The sequence below is a fragment of the Gossypium arboreum genome, chromosome 13 (genome assembly GCF_025698485.1).
Source record: "Gossypium arboreum isolate Shixiya-1 chromosome 13, ASM2569848v2, whole genome shotgun sequence".
Taxonomy (NCBI): Eukaryota; Viridiplantae; Streptophyta; class Magnoliopsida; order Malvales; family Malvaceae; genus Gossypium; species Gossypium arboreum.
Genome location: NC_069082.1, coordinates 82124 through 102076, shown reverse-complemented (window position 1 = coordinate 102076; position 19953 = coordinate 82124). Strand labels below are relative to the sequence as shown.

The window sequence follows — 19953 nt, the reverse complement described above, 5'->3', positions numbered from 1 at the left end:
GCTTCTCTTTAACGTGATTGTGAAATTTATGTAATATATATATTTTACTCCTCTAACTTTCACTACTCTATAACTCACCTCTAAAAAATTTTTACAATAATTCGAATTATTTTTATATTTAGTTTAGTGATTAAAGGCTATTCATTCATAAAATTTACTCGAGTTCAAACTTTTAAGAGAGCAAGTGACAGTTTTTTATTTGAGCGTCTCTCTTAAGATGTAATGTGTACATGTCTACCAACACTTTAATTGTATAGTATCAAAAAAATAATTACTATCTATGTTCGAGATTCGTAATTATACAATAAAGGAGTTATGGTGATATACACTTGATTTTATTTATGATTTTATAATCTAAAATTTATTTTTACTTAATTAATCTTGAATGAGTTTGCAAAAATTAAGATTATCATATTTGGGGGTTCCTTGCTATATGAGAAAGGAGTTATAGAGTAGTGAAAGTTAGAGGAGTAAAATATATATAAAAATTAATTTTTTACTTAATTAATTTTGGACAAGCTTTCACAAGTTAAAGATTTTTGGAGTTTTTTCTAATGACTATTTCACAAGTATCATCTGCTTATGTTTGTTTTTATTTTTTGAAAGCTTTTCTTGTTGCTTGCCTTGCATGTCTTGAGACAAGTTTTTTCTAATGACTATTTTTTTAACTATGTGCAGACTGTATCAAATGCACTAAATTAATATCTTACACTCGAAAGGGCAAATCCAAAGACTTTGACCCCTCTTAGTTCAAATAGGTTAATTACTCTTTCAGTTATTCTAAAAATTTTATAATTTAACTCAAAGTTGTTTTAATTCATGCTTTAACCTGCAAGATTTCGGTCCCTTAATTTAATTTAAAAAAAAAAAAAAAAACCTTCTAGCTTCATCCTTACTTGCACTATAACTTCAAAACAAACCCAAAAAATATAAAGTTTGATACTTGGTAAGATTAAGTATACAATGATTACATATCTATTTATTTATTTATTTTTAAAATACCAGCATTTAAATTTTGTTTGTGGAAATTCTTAGTTATGTGTCCAATAATCTAATAATTTAGACCTGTTCTGACCTAAAATTAATTTTATTATTTCAGAATAAAGTATCGACTAAAGAAATATAACAATATTAAATGAATATTTTAGAAGCAAAACCAGCTCCTAAAGGCCAAATGCTGTTGCTCATAACATGGATGATTTATTTCATCTGTATTTCAATAGTCATGGCAAGCGAATTGAGTTCACAAAAAACAATCAAAAACACCTTTAGTAAACTCTCTCTGCTGTGGATACTGGACGAAGGAACACAACAATGACTGTGATGTTATCTTTACTGCCACGTTCTGCAGCTTCCGTTGCCAACCTTTTTGAGCACATTGCCGGCTCTTTAACCGTGTCTCTGATGATGTTTATCACCTCCGTTTCACTCACAACATCCCAGAGTCCATCACTAGCCATTACCTGTCAATCAAACCCAAATCCAGGAACCACATGGGGGCATTAACAGCAATCTTTATCATACAATGTGCATTCATTGATATAGCTAGAAAGCCCTAAAAGTACAATCTACAAATAATTGTCTTAAAACTCAATTTTATAGATCACAAGTCCAGTTATGAACAATCATCCACAATGTACAAATTTTCACCAACATTACCAGGAACTCATCCTCAACTGAAAGTACAGTTTCTGTTATCTCAGGTTCTGCAGTTACAGCAGGCTTCAAATCATCATCACCAATGGAGCGAGTTACCTATGAAAAGACAACTTCATTAGAGGAAGTATTTGGCATGTTTTAAGACAAAAATTTACTAAACTGTGCTTTATTGACAACGCATTACCAAATACCTTGAAAATATGATTAGAAAGTCCTCCAAAGAGTTCTATTCTAAGTTCTGTTTCCAATATCTAATCACTCATATCGTAGAAAGCCATCTAACAAAGTGATTGCACTTTTCAAAAGTATAACAGCACGCTCATCTTTTCTTCTTTAACTTAAGTCAAAAGCACATGGACATAGACTTTGACCAATCTGGTTTGAACACAACTGTCATATATGGTACATTAATAACTATGCATGAAGGTTAACATGGTGAATTGCAAGTTTATCTCTTAACAGTGTATAGCCACGAAATACCACAGTAGTAAACTCTAAATTCCAAGTCAAGTTAGAAGTTATTTAAGTTGTTTGATAGAAAATCATGATGTTCCACGTCCATGTTGATTTATATGTGCTGATGGATTCAATATTCTTGATGTGCTAGTTTTACTTTAGATTGTGGCATAGAAACAGTAGTCCAACAAACTGGAACCTAAACATCATGTAGTGTCTTCAATGGTGACTCCACATCAAATTACCACATGTACACTAGTCACCCAACCTAACTTAATACCCTAACAAACAGCCCTTTTATTTTGCAATTACAGCCAACCTTCATCAGAAATTGCCACCCACAACTGCACATTTTCAATCCCCATCTTTCAAGCTCCTTATCCTATTTGAGATTAAATCATGCTATTCAGGGCCTGGGCTTGAAATTTTTTTGGCATTGCCTGTAGCCCTGCCCATGGACATCTCTACTCAGAGAGTGTAAAAAAGTCTATCGCCTTCACCAATCTTTGTATAGTTTGAAATAAAGTCTTCACGCTTGGTTTGGTAGATAGAATTTGGATTTAAGAAGAGTAATTGTGATAATTTAGTGTTTTATAAATAGTCTAAGGTGGTATAACCTCATTAGATGTTTATGTTGATGATATTGTCGGTATTGAAAGTGATTTTGCAGGTATTTTTATTTGAGATCTTTTCTTCATACCCAGTTTCGAACAAAGGATTTTGGGTAGCTAAAGTATTTATTGGGCGTTGAAGTGACACAAAGAAAGGTATTTATTTGTCTCAGAGAAAAAGATTTTCTTACAGAAACAGGAAAATTGGGAGCCAAGCCGTGTAGTGCATGAATGATGCCTAACCTACGACTTATCAAAGAAGTGAACCTTTTGAAGACCCTGATAAGCATAGACGACTGGTTGGAAAGTTAAACTGTTTTACTGTGACTCTCCTCGATACTGCTTACTCTGTTATTACCGTAAGTCTGATTCATGTAGTCTCCAACAGCTAATCATTCGAAAACTTTGGAACAAATTTAAAGGCTTCTTGTATTGCCCGCAAAAGCGATTGTAAAAAGAACATTAGGATAGGTTAAAAACTTATATTTAATACTATACTTTATTTGAACAATCATCAAGGCTACGTTTGGTTCCAAGGAATGAAATAGATGAGGGACCTTTCACCAAGTTTATCCTGACTTCAAGCTTGAGGACAGGCTCTTTCTCCAAGGGGGGAATCATGTTACGGTTGCTTTTGGGCACGACAAGAAGTCAAAGGCGCGAAAAATGGAAAGAAGACAAATAAGCTTATTTTAGTAATATTCTTAACTAGAATAATTTATTTTAGAAAGTATCTTATTGCATTAAAAGTCTAATTTTGGTTTCCTGTTCTGAAGAATAAAGTAAAGAATGAACCCCATGTAACCTCTATTTAAAGAGATGATTCCAGTAATAAAAGAAGCAGAAGTTTTGTAAAAAAAACCCTAAATGATCTGGGTCTTTCTTTAAAGTCCTAAGGTTTCGGTCTCCCTGGATCAGTCACAACAATTCATGACAGTTCCATATTCTAATTTCTCAAAGAGTTATCATATCAAGTATCAATATGGTTGTGGAACGCCATGCCAATATCCTATAAGTAGTTAATTTATCAAAAACAAGATTCATAAAATTTTAATGAATTTATAATGTATTAAACAAGGATATGATAACCTCAATATCTAGTACGACATAATAATGTGAAAATTAGATTGGATAAAGCCTATAATATATGTTAACCACTTTTACAAACAACTTTGAAGTGTTTCTTCAGAAAACTGCCATAATGAACTAAGCAGTTGACACATCCTGTTTTTAATTACCCGTGTTGGATTCCTCAATAGAACGTGTCACTTCAATTTCCAAAAGAAAATTTTTAACCTTTCAAAAGAAAAAGGAAAAAAAATATAGACTGCTTTTCTAAAAAGAATATAAAATTCAATAGTATGCTATTAAGTTGCCAAACAAACAAGTACAGATTCAGAAGATGAGAACTTTGAGCCTAGAAATTCATGTTGTATCCTTTTGGCCAAAAAGGAGCTACCTCCCAGGAAAGCAAGTTAAAAGTGAAGTTTCCAACACTTACAGGAAACAAGAAATTATAACCCAACAATAAACAGACAAATTCATGGAATTCAAAAGCTCTAGATGGAATGGAATGAAATATTATGAAAAAGAAATATCCAAACAGCAAGTGTAACTACTAGGTGCGGTTATGAATTATCCATTCTCTTCTTACCATGTTAAAAAGACTTTTCTGCTCTTTATTATATCAAGCATCAATTTGCAGACCATTAAAGATGTCTGGTAATGAAACTAGTGACAAGGAATTAACTTCTAAGTCAAAATCGAAAAAAAATTACAGAGGGGCATACCTGAAGTGCAGCACAACCAACCCTCCAAGTATCAACTTGCCATTTTACCTCCCCCCCTGCACTAACAACTCGGTTTCTCTCCTCAGGACAGCTTGCAACATGATCCTAACATGTCAAAGTCAACTAGTTTTAGAATCGTAACACACAATAGTTCTATAAAACTGATACAATTCAAATAAATAAGCAAGCTTACCCTACTTAGAGCTACAGGGCACCCTCTTCGACATAAAATTGTCCTGCAGTCACCTGCATTAGCAACAAAAAGCTTGTTCTTAACAATTAGAGCAGCAGCTGCAGTGCAGCCAGGATGCCAGTCTTTCTGAATAACCCTCCTTGATTTTCGATGAGAATCAAGTTCATCTCTAAATGCAACATCTGTCCTAACAAATGCTTCCACCAGTGCATCAGCAGGACTGCACTCATATATACACTTATTTAATATATGAATATGGGTAATACTTTGAACGTGGCAAGCATAACAGCCAGAGTGAAGCACACCTGCACATAGAACCTAAGGCTTTCAGAAATTCTGGCAATGCTTGAACTGAAAACTCAGCTGCTGCTGCACCTGCAAGTTTTCCAGAGAACAGAAATTTATATACATTATATAATATATAGGAACAAGAAAACTAGATTCAACCTCAACGCAGACAAATTTAGTAGCTTCAAACAAGGAGAGGGGGGCAGAGAAGTATTTGAATTAATTTCTCAGATAAGATTTACAAGAATTTGTCCTCATATATGATCTCTACTGCATCTTCAGCGTTCTGTATCATGGTTTTGTGTACCTCTATGCCCATCGAAGATACCAAAAGCATGAACATCCTTCTCATTGCATAGGAAAGGCATAAGAAAGTGCATGTCCTCCATACTCTCCCGTCTTCCACATGTAGCAAAGGATCCCCAAGAAAGCACTAGATGATATGCAAAAGGATCATCAAAACCATCAAGCCACATTCTGAAACCAGAATGTACTCCAAATGAAGCTCCTTTGGATACACATTCTCCCTGAGTTGACCAGTTAATCTTTTCCTGATAGGTATGAAGTTTATTAACATCATCCATGACTTGATGGAAGTGAGAAATGGGAGGCTGGTGAAGAGATAAATCTTCTTTCTCCATTTTCTTTCTTTGTTGCAACATATCATCTAGTTCTAACACGATATCATTGAATGATGGCCTGTTTTGAGGATTTGCATCCCAACACTTTTGAATTAGTGACAGCATACTTTCTGGTACTCCAGACTCAATACCAGCAAGAACTGGACGCAGTCCACCAGAGCTCACAGCTGAAGTAAGTTGCTGCTCAGTATAGTTCATCTCCAGAACAGTGTGGGCCTGCCAGTAGCAAAGAAATTAAAAATAACTACTAAAATTTTAGCAACAACGAGTTGTCAACAGCCACCCAGGATTTGAAAAGTTATTGAGATTAGCTTTGCTGTACCCCAATGACCATGCCCCGCGTTAAAAAATTCAAGCAGAAAATATAAATTAAAGATTGTGGACATGCAGTTTGTTTCTCTCTTCAATTCTAGACATTAAATGACCACTGTGAAACTTTCAGAAAATGCAGCTTAAGATTTATTTTTAACAAAATTTGTAAGAAGAGAAACTGTGTGAGGGAAAATGAGATAGAAAAAAATAGTTGGCTGCATTTTGTTATATGACTGACCGTTTATCATAGGTTAATTCAGATGTAAAAATCATTAAAATTTAGTTGAATTAAAACAATATCACAAGGAAGATGATAAAAAGATATAATTCAACTTCGACTTGATTAATGCTACTAATTTTGTTCTCCATACATAGTCAATGAGGATATTTCTTCAAGCACCAGAAACTCTATCTGTAAGAGAACAGATTTTCTTTGTCACTTTCCCCAACAGTCTCCAAGTAAACAGAATGCAGGAATAGAACCCATGTTAAAATGAGCACAACTTAGAAATTCTTCGTAAAAACTAATGCCTAATTTCCAGTAACTGGAAAATCCATATGAAGAATTTCCTTGTTATATGGACCACAAAGATCTATATGGCTAGGTGACTGGCAGAATATATTAAGATAATAATATGTAACATAATCTGAAACTTTCTCAGTATGCCACTAACATATAACATAAGCTGGACGGTTGGATTGGACCATTTGGGCTTTAGCAAATACAGTGAGTTTAGTTGGTTTTACCAGACTTGAGCAAATTAATTGGAAGCCAGGGAAGTACGAACTCAACCAAACCAAACTGTGGTTCACCATTCGAACAGGTCAGATTAGATAACATAAGTTACCCATTCGGAGGCTACTAATACTTGCATGTATGCAGAAACTATATTCAACCTTGATTGTTTTCAATGTTTTTAAGTACCAACAGCAATAGTTCAACCTAAGAACCAAATAATATGCTTTGTCTTGGAAACTGAAATTTTACTCGATAAGCATAGGCATGAATTATCCCCATGCAATTGCAACTTACTCTCGTAATTAACAGAACATGACAAGATACGCATAACGAAGAAAAGACTGACCTGAGCTTCAGCACGGATATCAGTGTATGGGATAACGCCAGTTAGCAGTTCACTGCAATTAAATGGAAATCAAACTTCATCGTTATAGCCCTCGTAACAGCAACAAAGCTAATGTTTCACTGCAATTAAGCTACTACTGAATTTAAATGATGCACTGGCAAAAATCACTCCATAATGCATAATCAAAACTAGATTAACCATGCTAGAGCATAAAAATCTAGCTCAAGGTGGTACCTCTTAACAGTTACTGTAACAGTTAATGACAGCACCCAGGCAAAACCAGATCGAGTGATTCACCTAGCGCTATTGTTGTATTGGGTATGTGTCTAGTGCATATTGGAGGCAATGGTGGCGAAAAAAGAACAGATACAGAGATATAGACAATGTGAATACCATAAAACAGTGAAAATGAAAAGAAAAAAAAAGGATTTGACTTTAAGGGCTGTGATTAGGATATTTTTTCACTATCTTGCTCCGACTTTCCATTAAGTACCACCCAAATATAAGGGGGAAAAACCTTAGAAAAATGAACATACATGTTTTAAACACATATCCATATTCAACACTCACCCCCAAGTCCAAACAACATATTTAACATTGATTTCACAATATCTAAATTTTCACATCACAAAGATCGAGCGAAGAAACTAAATGATCTTGCATTTAAACAGAATGTAAATGAGATTTCTGTATCACAAATCCCCGGTTTCTTGCTTAGTAGATTGCTATCTTTTCTCCTAACGAAACCCATCAGCCTCTTTTAAGGCCAAATACCATGTAGAAATCTTAAAATTAAACCAAGGTGCATGCAAATGGCAGAAATATCTGAAACCAACAACTGATATATCTATATATCTATTACAAGATGAGAGACAGAAAAACCAGTGACTTAAAACATACATAACAATAAAAGCATCCTTTATTTGCAGCTGATTTAGTGACAAATTTGGGACGACAATATCACCAATATAAATAAATAAGGGTAACCTTCTTGATTACCTTATTGCTTGGACTTTTCGTGAAAATATGATAACCTGCTACGTAGCTCTCCGTACAAAAATTGGTAAGAATTTCTTAGGGCTAGTGTTTTGCCACATTGAATATTACATGATGACTTCAAAGCAAAACTGGAGCAGGCTGAGGTTAAACTTTTGTGGGTTTATACCAAAACTCATGTTAACATGAGTATGACATGAATAAATCATGTTGTAGGATGAGTAGACCAGCCAATTCAAGTATAAAAAATAAAAAACAGGATAAGAAAGTTTTCTTAAGTTGGTCCGTTTACTTATCAACTCAGATATGTCATGTTTAATAACTCATGTAATTTCATTTAATTTTAATTCAAATTTATTCCAAATACTATATTGTTACCATAAGATTAACACAATTTAGTATTTCAATATGTTAAAAGCATAGTTTGCAATTAATCCTTTTAAATAATCATCATTTTGGTCTTTAACCTCTCTACGATTCAATTTAAGTGCTAAACCTCTTCAAATGGTTACATTACTGTCCTGTTAAAATATCTAATGGAAACATATGGAAATGTTTCAATGTCAGAAAAATATAAGTCATGTATACATCGGCCATTTTTACAAATTAAGAAAGGTACTGAAATAAATCTCCACACTACAATTCTAAGGACCAAAATGTTTTTAACCCAATTTGAAATATTCTAGAATCTTCCATTGCACTATAAAAACATAATCTTAGTATTTTAGATTAACAGTTGACAATAACTAATAGTCTATGAGTATGATATTAAATATATCCTTTTTTTCTCTTTTGTGCTAATCACGTACAATCTATATTGTATGTTAGCATGGCAAGACTCCTTATTCATAAACTATAAACAATCGTTGTTAATAGAAGCTTCAAGAATCCTTATTCTTACTTGATAGACACTCCAAAGCTATAGACATCTGATTTTTCTGTATGTATCTCCTTCGTCAATATCTCAGGTGCCATGTAAATAAGAGTTCCAACCATATTTTTTTTGTGAAACCCACCTGTTGGCTTGCCAGAAGATCTCCAATTCACAGTAGAGACTCTTCTAAGATCTTTCTTATACTCTGCCAAACCAAAGTCAGCTAGGCATGCAGAAAAGTCTCTGTCAAGCTGCATCATATGCATTACTGTAGTTATATAACTTCTAGCTCAAAATTCACTCAATAAAACTAATTTTTCTAATAGTATCTAACACCAACCAGATAATAAAGATAACTAAAGAGATAGATTATAAAAAGAAAATTACAAGAACATTTGCCGGTTTCACATCTCTATGTATGATTCCTTTGTTATGCAGATATTGCAAAGCCTTCGCTGGAAGAAGAAAACAGCAGAAAAAGCACACCATGTAACATCATTTAAAGGGAAATTTTAGTAAATTATGGCCCAATAAAGGGCCAAAAAGGGGGATACACAAAACTTCTAGTATAAATTGTCTTGATAGTATTGTGCTTAAATATATATATATATTTCCACATAAAACTGAGGATACTGCAAAATGTTCCAGATCATTAAAATGGTTGTTAGATCCGACATTAACTAATTATTTAACTAGTTACCAAGATAAATAAACACACTTAAAGCATGCAGTCATCATGCTACCATATTTGTCATACTACAGGGATCCTTTCTGGCCATCAGGATATCTATAAAATTCTTTGTAGGCACATTATTTCTAAAACCTATTTCTGGTTAGAACAAAACCTAGTACAGCATGCCACAACACCAGTCCTGATGCCAAAGTCATTTCAATATAAGATTGATTGAGACAACTTTAACCACCTGAAACTTTAATATATGTTTTCTTAAACCAAGCTTTTAAATTTCTAGCATTGTTTTCAGTCAAAAGCTAACCTCAATTTTCACCTTATAAACTAACGAAAAATACTTTGAATAAACCACGCATCAAAAAAAAAAAATGCAAATTTTACAGTAATATCAAGCATTCAACAAAATGAACTCTAATTTACCACCCATTTTAATCCTATCTCTCTACATATATAAACCCTGATTTTTTTCATCAATTATAGCACCTAAAGCCATTCTCTGTTGTCCAAGCTATGTCAATATGCTATCCAAATCTCCAAGCATATGACTAGGACATAGCTGAACAAAAAATTGAATTCAAAATTCAACAATAGAAGCAGTAAGCGGTATTACCAAACTTGAAAAAGAAAACTTTACTATCACTCTAGCAAACTGAAATAAAAAAGAAGGGAAATTCTGGAGAAAGCAGATATACCTAACTGGAGCATGATTGACAACGCCTGATCAAGATCGGGAATCCATTCTTCAACGTGTAATTGATGAGCCAGATTAGTTTTCTCATAGAATTCGAAGAAAAACAGATAATTGGGAGGTTTAGCATGAGCGGCGAGGAGAGTTGCTATCCCAGGATGATGTAGCTGGCACAGCAACTGCAATTCCTTGTGAAATTTATCCAATTCCTCCGAGGTAGACAAGGTTGGTTTCTTGGCAGCAACTTTCTTTCCATCCAAAATAGCTTCATAAACAACGCTTTCAGCCCCTATTAAAGGTCAAACAAAAGATGAGCAAATTCTGGGTGGAAAAGAAAAGAAATGAAAGAAGAGAAAAGAGAGTTACCTTTGGCAATAGGGGAAAGAAGAGTGAAGGAAGAAGGAGGAAGGTGAAGAGGGATGGAGTTGCTGGAGCAGCAACCTCTAACGCAAGTGTTTGGTTCCACTATGTCTAACCCCATTTTTTCTTGGCCAATTTTCCAATGGGCATCAGCAATAAAGATTAAAGAGCAATGGGATTTGGATATGGGAAATTTCCCGGCAACAGCAGCTTCTTTGGAAATTTCCCAAATCTTTTTGCTTGCTTGGTATTTGTATGGTAGTCTACAGGGAGAGCTTCAGCCATCACTTGCTTATCGCGCCCTTTTTTATATACGGTTAAGATGTGGTTCCATAATTAGTGAAATTATTACTATTTTATTATTTCACACCTAACAATTTTTATTAATTTAAACATTATTTAGTTGGTTACCAAAAAAATTTAATGGTAACTATAAAGATAATTATCTAATTGTTAATACTTTTTTGTCATATGATTATGAAATATTATAAAATAAATACTCATTATTTAATTTTGTCTTTTATGATCGTTAGCTAACTCACCGTAATTGTTTTTAAAATTGATATGATATAGTAATTTAACTCACAATATTTATACATTATGTGAATTTAGTCTTGATTTTAAAAATCTAACCCTCAGTATTTACACATCGTGTAATTTAATCTTTGTAGTTTTTGTGATCCTTTTACTTAAAAAATTAAAAAAACAAAAATTTCAGCTAAATTCGATTGAAAATATACAAAAAAAAATGAAAACACTCAAAATCCTAAGATAATAATTTTCATCTTTTCTCGTTCTTTTAAAATTAGCCTTCAATGTCATAAAGAAAAACAAAACTAAAAAAGAAAGACTCAATGAAACATCGTCTTTATCCTAGGATTAAATGTAACACCCTTAACTTGTCTCCATAGTCGGATTAAGGTTACGAAACATTACTGATCAATCGAAAAACATTTAACATCATACATTTAATAAATTCATCTCAATTAAAAATTATATCACACATATGCATTTGGTCATTAAATCAAGCCTCATTCGATCTCAAACATCAAACCCTTAACATTGCAACAAGAAATGGACAGTGAGTGACATCGCAACTTGCAACCCCCAAATTTGTGACGTCAACCCAATATTTTAAAATCTTTGTATTTTAGTCCTTATTCGATCTCGAGTTATTAAAAGAGCTTTCGTAAACTCGTATAAGACCAAAATATGATTGTATAGCATGCCGTAATTATATTTTGAACTTAATAATATGTAATTGTTATATTGAATTGTAATTTACCATAGTTACTCTAACAACGAATATGGCATCTTATAGCTCAGACCCAATGATCGAGTCAGGTATGAGGTGTTACAATTATAATGTAAACATTATTTTTTATTAAATAATATAAATATTATTTAAACTATTCAACGCCATTAAAATAAATTAATATAATAATTGTTAAGGGAGATTAAATTCACTTTGGGAGAAATTTTTAAAGTGTCGTCCGTTGGGAGTCGATGGACCCCTCAATGGTGGAGGTATTGTATTCGGGATGTCTGTGGTTGGTCCTAGGTTTTGTCTCTCAACTCCACAAAGAGCTCTCATTGGCTTCACTAAGTGGGAGTGTCTTGCCCAGCCCACCAAGGAAATGTGAGCATTTGACTGTGGCGGGGTTCGAACTCATGCCCTTATATGGTATTAGTGGGTATAAAATCGAGTACAGATGTCTCAAGCACAATAATTCTACCATTTTTTGATCTGTCAGTACTTGACGGACATCATTTCAAAAACTTCTTCTAAAGAACGTATATTCTCCCAACAATAATGAAATTTTAAAACATAATTAAAGGACTTGAATAATATTATGAATCTCTATTAATGAAAAAAATGATCTAAGAATTTTGTTTAAGGGTATAGGGGAAGGGAATGTCAAAATTCGAACAGTTGACTTGATATCAGCTAAAATTTCATTTTAATGGAAGTTTTATTTGTTATCAAACAACGACTTTCGTTAATAATGAAAATTTAGTTTTAGTGCATATGATTAACATCAAAATAAGAAAAAGAAAATGTTATGGTACATAGCATGCATACAACTTCAGGAATTTGATACCCGTCTTGTGATCATGGTTTCCCAAGATAGATTATAACTTCTATTCATCATATCTAATTGGGAATGCTTTTAGAACTCTTCAAGGTCGAGTGTGATTTTAGTTTTCTGTATGATGTATTTTGATAACATCCCAAGTCTGACGTAGGAATTTTGTAAATTTAATGTGTTAGCTTAGGAAGACATATGTGTAGAGAACCCATTAAATTATTTTACAACAAAGAAACAAAACTTTATATAGTAAGATAATATATAGTATAATGTATCTCACTGCGTTTTTATTTGGTCTTCTTTCACGCGACCGATCACAAATCACATGAGACATAATTGATAATACAACAGAACTTGTAAAAAAAAAAAAGTTCAGAATTCAAAATCTAATGCTAAGAGCAATAAGAATTAGAAGTTTAGGGAAAAAACTTAGATATCCGCAGCCACACGTTTGTACAGATGAGAAGGCAGCCTAGGAGTGGCAATAGCTTGCAATGGAGTCCGCATATAAGCAACCAGTCCAGGGTTTTCAAGCAAGTCAATTTCCTCAGCCTTCACTCCCTCCGCAGTTGTCCAACAAAAGTGGTGCAACAAGTGACCCAACATGGATGTCACCAGGTTGATCCCGAGCTGTGCACCAGGGCACACCCTCCTCCCTGCACCAAATGGAAGCAATCGGAAATCATGACCCTTCATATCCACGTCCTCCTCTAAGAACCGTTCTGGCCGGAACTCTTCAGGGTCCTTCCACACAGCTGGATCTCGGGCTACTGCCCATACGTTAACATGCACGTTTGATCCCTTGGGGATGTCGTAGCCACCGATTTTCACATTTGCATTGGCACGGTGGGGTAACATTAGAGGAGTTGGGGGGTGCAGTCGTAGTGCTTCCTTGGCTACGCTTTGAAGGTAAGGCAGATTAGAGAAATCAGGTTCAGACATCACCCTTTCGAATCCTATCACACGATCTAGCTCCTCTTGTGCCTTTTTCTGCACTCTTGGATTCCTAATAAGCTCAGCCATTGCCCACTCGACTGAGATTGCTGTTGTGTCCATGCCTGCAGTGATCATGTCCTGCATATTCCATTTACTTGTAAGAATTGATTTTGCTTGATGGCTATGGACCCTAACTTGATAACAATCTCCAAAACATAAAGATGCTTACCCAAAGAAGTCCAATAATAGTGTCCTCGCTAAGATCATACTTGTCTTGCAACGTAAGCAAGGCATCAACAAAATGCTCCTTGGCACCGCCGCTCTTTTGGCGGGCTAGGGTGTGCTCCTCCATGATAGCTCGGGTGAGACGATCCCTCCGTGCCCCATGCTTGGCGAAAGCCTCCTCCTCCAATGGAAACATCCAACGAAGCCATGGAATGTGTTCAGCCATGGCGAGTGATGCACCTAGCTTAAGCCCATTAGCCACAATGGCCTTGAATTCATGGCCTTGCTCATCCATTATGCCATCGGAGTTCACAAAACGCTTCCCAAATGCTAGCCTTGTTATGTTGTTGAATGCCACTGCTCCTAAGTATTTCCTTACTTGTAAAGTTTTACCCAGGCTTTCTGCTTGGATTCAAGTTCAATCAACAGTCAGATATTGTTGGAATGCCACAAAATTAGCTTATACAAGAACCTCTATTATTTCGACCAAAGAAATACTAGTCTAGGTAGTCTAACCCTTATGTGTTTTTGTTAATACCAGTCCTTGTTCCATTGACAAAAAAAAGAAAAAAGAAAAAAGAACCTATATTGTTTCAGATTTATGGTAAATGTTAGGAATAAAAGAACACCATCAATAATTCTAATCATTGAACTAAAGAGTTTTTAGATTGAATTGATCAGTCAAAAGAGAACCATTTTCAAAGAGATCAAGTGAAATACCAAAAAGCTTGGGTGAAAAAGTTTGAGGGTGGGTTATTTTTTCCATTTAGGTTGAGAAAAAAAAAAAAGGAAGATTCTAATTTCGGAAACTATCTTGTTAGAAGAGTTAATCACAAACCTCGAATATAAATCAATCTAAAAAATATCAAAAAGGAAAATAAAAAATTGTTAACGTTTCAAACAAGAGAAGAAAAGTTGTTCAACCATTCTAGTCAAGAAACGTATTCATGCCTAATAAAAGTGGTTGCAACGTCAAACAGAAAGAGGTCAAAAACATCACCTAAACCCAACTCTAATTATTATATTTATTTAAAAAAAAACATCACCTAAACCCATTTCTAATTAATAAATTTATTTATCTAAGTTTTGATTTTTTTTTTTTCACAGAATAACCAGAATTAGCAAGGAGCAGCTAAACATTTTCTCTCATACGTCATACCAATTAACTCATTTGAAATGAATACCCCCACAGATTTTTCAATGTCACGAAAATAAATTAAGAATTTATAAACTTACTTTCTTTAAAAAAATTAAGAAAAAAAGTTTTCATCTCTTAAATATCCTCCTCTGTTAATTTAGATTTAAAAAAATAGTTATTGAAGAAAACATGGTACTCAAGTACATTTGTGGTCCATTTGCGCAATCCTTGTGGTCCATATATACGCAACAAGATTTGTTAAAAGCCTATAGGTCCAGGGAGACATGTGAAACTTTTAATGTACAATTTGTACGGTGGAGATGAAAGATTGGATGGGATTACGAGAGGTTAAAAGCTTTCCTAAGTGTCAAGTTTTAGTTTGATTGTAATTGGTAAGTACAAGTTATATGGATTTAATAGTGTTAAAACGTATTATCATTCTATTTAAGAATTAAAAGAATTATAAATAATTCTATACATTATATAAAAAAATTAATAAAATTTATAATGAGATTGTTGTTTAAAATAAAAGGTTAAAATTTTAAGCAAATTTAAAATCACTTAAAAAATTATAAGTAATTTTAAATATTGTATAAAAATAATAATAATAATTAAAATTTGTATTTCACCTAAATTTAAAGCCTGCTTTATATTAGAATTAAACTTGAAATATGAATTTGAACAAATCTGAATAATCACTACTTGAAGCTAATTTGATTTTTTTATATATTATGTAAATTAATTATTCCATATGAATACTACATACATTATACTATAATATAACAAATGAATTTCGTCCAAAAATATAACAAACAAAAAATATATTAAATAAAATTTTATGCCTAAAAGTTTAGTAAAAAATACAAAAATTCTAAATATTAAATAAAAGATATATAACTAAAAATAAATGATTCTAAATAGTTTTATTTTAAATTAACAAATTATAAATATAAAAAACTTAAATAAAATTAGAAACTCATAAAATCAAATTTAAATAAATATTCATAAATTTTACCTTAATTCGATCCATCAACATCTATACGCTTAACTATTGTTCAAAGCATCAACCAAAAAAAAAAATACTATTTTTCAAAGCAGAATTGAACCCCGTCTCTACTATATTGACTCTAGATGTTGATTTCTTTATCTATCTATCTATCTATATATATATATATATATATATATATATATATCGTGCATTAGCTTAGACTAAAAGACGATAAAAGTCATTCTTATAAATTAAAATTAAAAATTAATTTTAACAAAAGTTACGGTTTAATCCTTTCATTAATAACGTTTTATATATCTATCCAGTTACTTATTGCTTTCAAATTTATAATAAAACTTGTTTAAAACAACAATGAAATAATTAAAAAAAGCAATGGTAAAGAAAGGAGAAAAATAAATATGATTACCAGGATTGGTGCAGTCGAGAAAGATGGATTCAACCATGGCGGAAACCTCATCTTCTCTAATAGGTCTCAAAGCCTCAAGCCTCTTCGGAGAGAAAAGCTCCAGCGTGCATACTTTCCTTACCTTAACATAATGAGGTCCATAATCGGCCCATATAAGGTCCTGTCCATCTCTGCTAAACTTGGCTGCCGATCTACTCCGATGCCTATCAGCTAACTGTTGATCATGCTCTTTCAAAACTTCCCTAGCCAGTTCCGAATTCGACACGATCACGTTGAGAGTGGAACCAAACCAAACAGATATAATGGGGCCGTAAACCTGTGCCCATTCCGCATAACACCGGAACCTAATAGGCTTTATGTCGTAAAGGTTGCCGACCACCGGCCATGGGCGTGGACCTGGTGGGAGCTTGAACCTTAGCCATTGGTAAAGCTTGTACGTTAAGAAGAAGGCGATGATGGAGACGGTGAGTATTAGAGGAAGACTCATTTTTTTTTATTTAATTTTGAAATTTTTTTTGGTTGCTTTGATAAAGGGATTTTGGGGCGAAGTTGGTATAAGAGCGAACGAGGGAGAGAAGGGAGGCGGAGTTGGTGAATTGAATTTTCAAGAGTTTTGGTCCATTTGAGAGTGACTGATATCTTCACCTGTTAAATGCAAATGGGTTGTGGTGAAGGGCAAATGGAATTAGGACACATCAGCGTTTGGTTGGTGAATTGCGGTAGGTTTGGTAATATAATAATAATGTTTGATTTGAGTGGAGGTGGTGCGGTGGGTGAGGTCAGAAATGGAAAGAAAGTTATGGAGAAGGAATCAATGGTTGGTGAGATGGTGGTGGGATCTCCTAATCCTAAAGTGACCAAAGAAATCAATCATATCAGCTTAATTTTGAAAATGTTTCTTAGATAGATGAAATAATAGAAAGAAGCTTGTATCTTAATTTAATAATAATTAACAAAAAAAAACCTAATTCCAAGTTTATAGACCACAGGCCTATTTGCATGGAAAAGAATAAAAAGTATTAAAGAGGATCAATTTTTCAAATTTATCTATTAAAATTATATTAATCCTAATAATAGTTGAATCTTTGAAATGAAAATTTTGAGAAAAGAATTATAATTCATATACAATTAAAAGGTATACTAATTTTTTTAACTCTTACTCTTTACAATTTTTGTCAATATAACTCTTTCTATCTTATTGAATTTTTAAGTCTTTAATCTTTTATTTTTACAAATCGGATATATTGTGCTAGAAATTGTAATAGTGTTATTTAATTTTTGAAAGAAAGCATTTTACGTGATAGTTTATAATTTATTATACATTTTAAGTTAGATACTAAAATTAATGAGTTAAAAGTAAATCTATTCAAGAATTATGTTATTCATTCAAATTTGAAAGTTTTTCAAATTTTATAAAGATTTAGATTGAAAAATAAGCTTAAAATATGAGCTTTAACAAAAAAAAAAAAAAAACCATTTTAAAAACGAATCAAACATTGAACGGAGATTCTCAAGCTCAATTCAAGTCAGCTAAATACAAACAAATGTTTAATATTTCATTTTAGATATAATAATGTTTTTCTCTCCTAACACTCCTGGTTCTAGGAAATCCTAGATTACTAACTTTTTAGAGATACGTGAAACCAGCTATCTTGGCAACCCGATTCACCATAAACGTGTTAGTAAGGAGGACTATGCTTTTATTGTTGAGAGACTCTGCTGCAAACTCGGGATGCAAAGCTAATCTCTCGTTCTTTTTAAAATCTACTAGGCTTATCCTCCTCATTTCATACAATGTCGTAAGGTGTCGTCAAGCATATGTTCTGCCATCGATCGTATGAGCCGTAATTTCCTATGGGGTAGGACAAAATCATACTCTAGACTTCACCTTAACAATTGGGCCACCATTTCTCATTCTAAAAGAGTTGGAGGTCTTGGCATCCGCCATGTGAAAGCACAAAACAAAGCTCACCTATCAAAATTCTGTCGGCATCATGTAAATTCCAGCTTTGACCTTTGGGCTCAAATCCTTCAAGCAAAATATCTTAGTAGTCCGAACACTAAGTCCAATACCTCGGTCACCTGGAAAGCTCTCAAGAGTGTCCAACATATTATCGAAAATGGTGTTCGTTGGATTATTAAGGATGGTTCCCTTATTTATGACCCTTCCTCCCTAATGAAGATTACTTCTTGGTTAAAGATTTTTATACTGGTTCTTACAATACCTCTTTTGACCTTCTGAACACCATTAAGAATGGTATTCTTGTGTATCCTCTTCCTCTCTTCACTGATGGTCTTGATGTTTTGTGTTGGAACACCTCCCCCAATGGTTTTTTTCAATTAAATCAACTTATCACATTGCTTCAAACCTTATCAATCCTCCTCGAAGTTCGAGAAATTGGTTGTGGATTTGGAACCTAAAAGTTCCACCTAAACTCTCCTTCATTTGGCAAATTGTTGGTTCTTTTCTCCCAACTCGATGTTTCCTCCGTGCCCGAGGTCTCGACATCCCTGCTGAATGCCCTTTCTGTAATTCTTTTCCTGAGACAACTGATCATCTGTTCCGTGAATGCTCGTTCACCATTCATCTTTGGAGTCTTCTTCCCCATCCCTCTTCGACGATGGGTTTTCCTCCCTCCTTTTCTCGGATTGGCTTAAAAATAATTTGACTTTGAAATCATCCTCACCTCAACATCACATCCCTTGGCCAACCATGTTTACCTTTTTCCTTCGTAGCATTTGGATTGCTAGGAATGCAATTATCTTTAATAATCCCTTAAATGCCAACGGCATTCGCATAAAGCCATTCTCGTTGGGAAATTTGGGAGCTGCGAGTGTGGGAGTTATTATTCGTGATGATAATGGTACCTGGATTGCTGGATGTCATCATTATTGGGGCAACACTTTGAATATCATGGCTGAACTTCGAGCGTTTAAGGGCTGATCTTTTACTTGCCCATAGAATACATATTCTCAATGTTATTGTTGAGCTTGATGCCAAGGTTGTTAATTATAATGGTCTTTTTTGGATCTCTTAGCCATAATTGCAAGACTTTGTTGAGGAGATTCCTAAATAGTCAACTTCAACATACCTTCAAGGGTAATCGTTGCGCCCATGCTTTAGCTAAACCTGTAAGTCATGTTAATCCTAGCCTTTTATCTTATGCTAGGTTATCTGAAGACTTTTATGTTGTGTATTTTAATATCTCAGATTTCATGGACTCAATCAACACACATTTGTATCACACTCGTTTCAATTAAATAAAGTTATCCTTATATGACCCCCCAAAAAAATTATATTACTAAGGAATTTGCATTTTATATAAAAAAAGATGTATAAATTAAGTAATAGATTTTCATTTTCCTCCCTCATTTTCAACTCCCTTTTACCTTTTCATAATCACACTAATAAAATATAAATATTTTTTTTTCTGTCTTTTCATTATTCTTTCTACCTTCCAAGCAGAAGCTTTAGCTTTAACTAAAAGCATCAAGTCGGGTCATG

The 19953-nt window shown here is 33.5% G+C and overlaps 2 protein-coding genes across 2 annotated transcripts; both read right to left on the bottom strand.

Annotated features, from left to right (window-relative positions):
• Positions 1 to 1068: 1068 nt before the first annotated feature.
• On the bottom strand, positions 1069 to 10964 carry LOC108464247 (protein kinase and PP2C-like domain-containing protein). The gene is made up of 11 exons (XM_017764434.2): positions 10651 to 10964; positions 10289 to 10573; positions 9293 to 9360; positions 8933 to 9156; positions 7036 to 7087; positions 5305 to 5854; positions 5015 to 5084; positions 4710 to 4929; positions 4517 to 4621; positions 1660 to 1755; positions 1069 to 1463 (listed from the first exon to the last, which is right to left on the bottom strand). The coding sequence occupies exons 1-11, from the start codon at positions 10763 to 10765 to the stop codon at positions 1269 to 1271; spliced, it is 1980 nt and encodes a 659-aa protein (XP_017619923.1). The 5' UTR covers positions 10766 to 10964; the 3' UTR covers positions 1069 to 1268.
• A 1986-nt stretch (positions 10965 to 12950) lies between these two features.
• Positions 12951 to 17095, bottom strand: LOC108464295 (cytochrome P450 98A2). Its single transcript, XM_017764518.2, has 3 exons — positions 16449 to 17095; positions 13900 to 14297; positions 12951 to 13808 (listed from the first exon to the last, which is right to left on the bottom strand). The coding sequence occupies exons 1-3, from the start codon at positions 16933 to 16935 to the stop codon at positions 13164 to 13166; spliced, it is 1530 nt and encodes a 509-aa protein (XP_017620007.1). The 5' UTR covers positions 16936 to 17095; the 3' UTR covers positions 12951 to 13163.
• Between the last annotated feature and the right edge of the window lie 2858 nt (positions 17096 to 19953).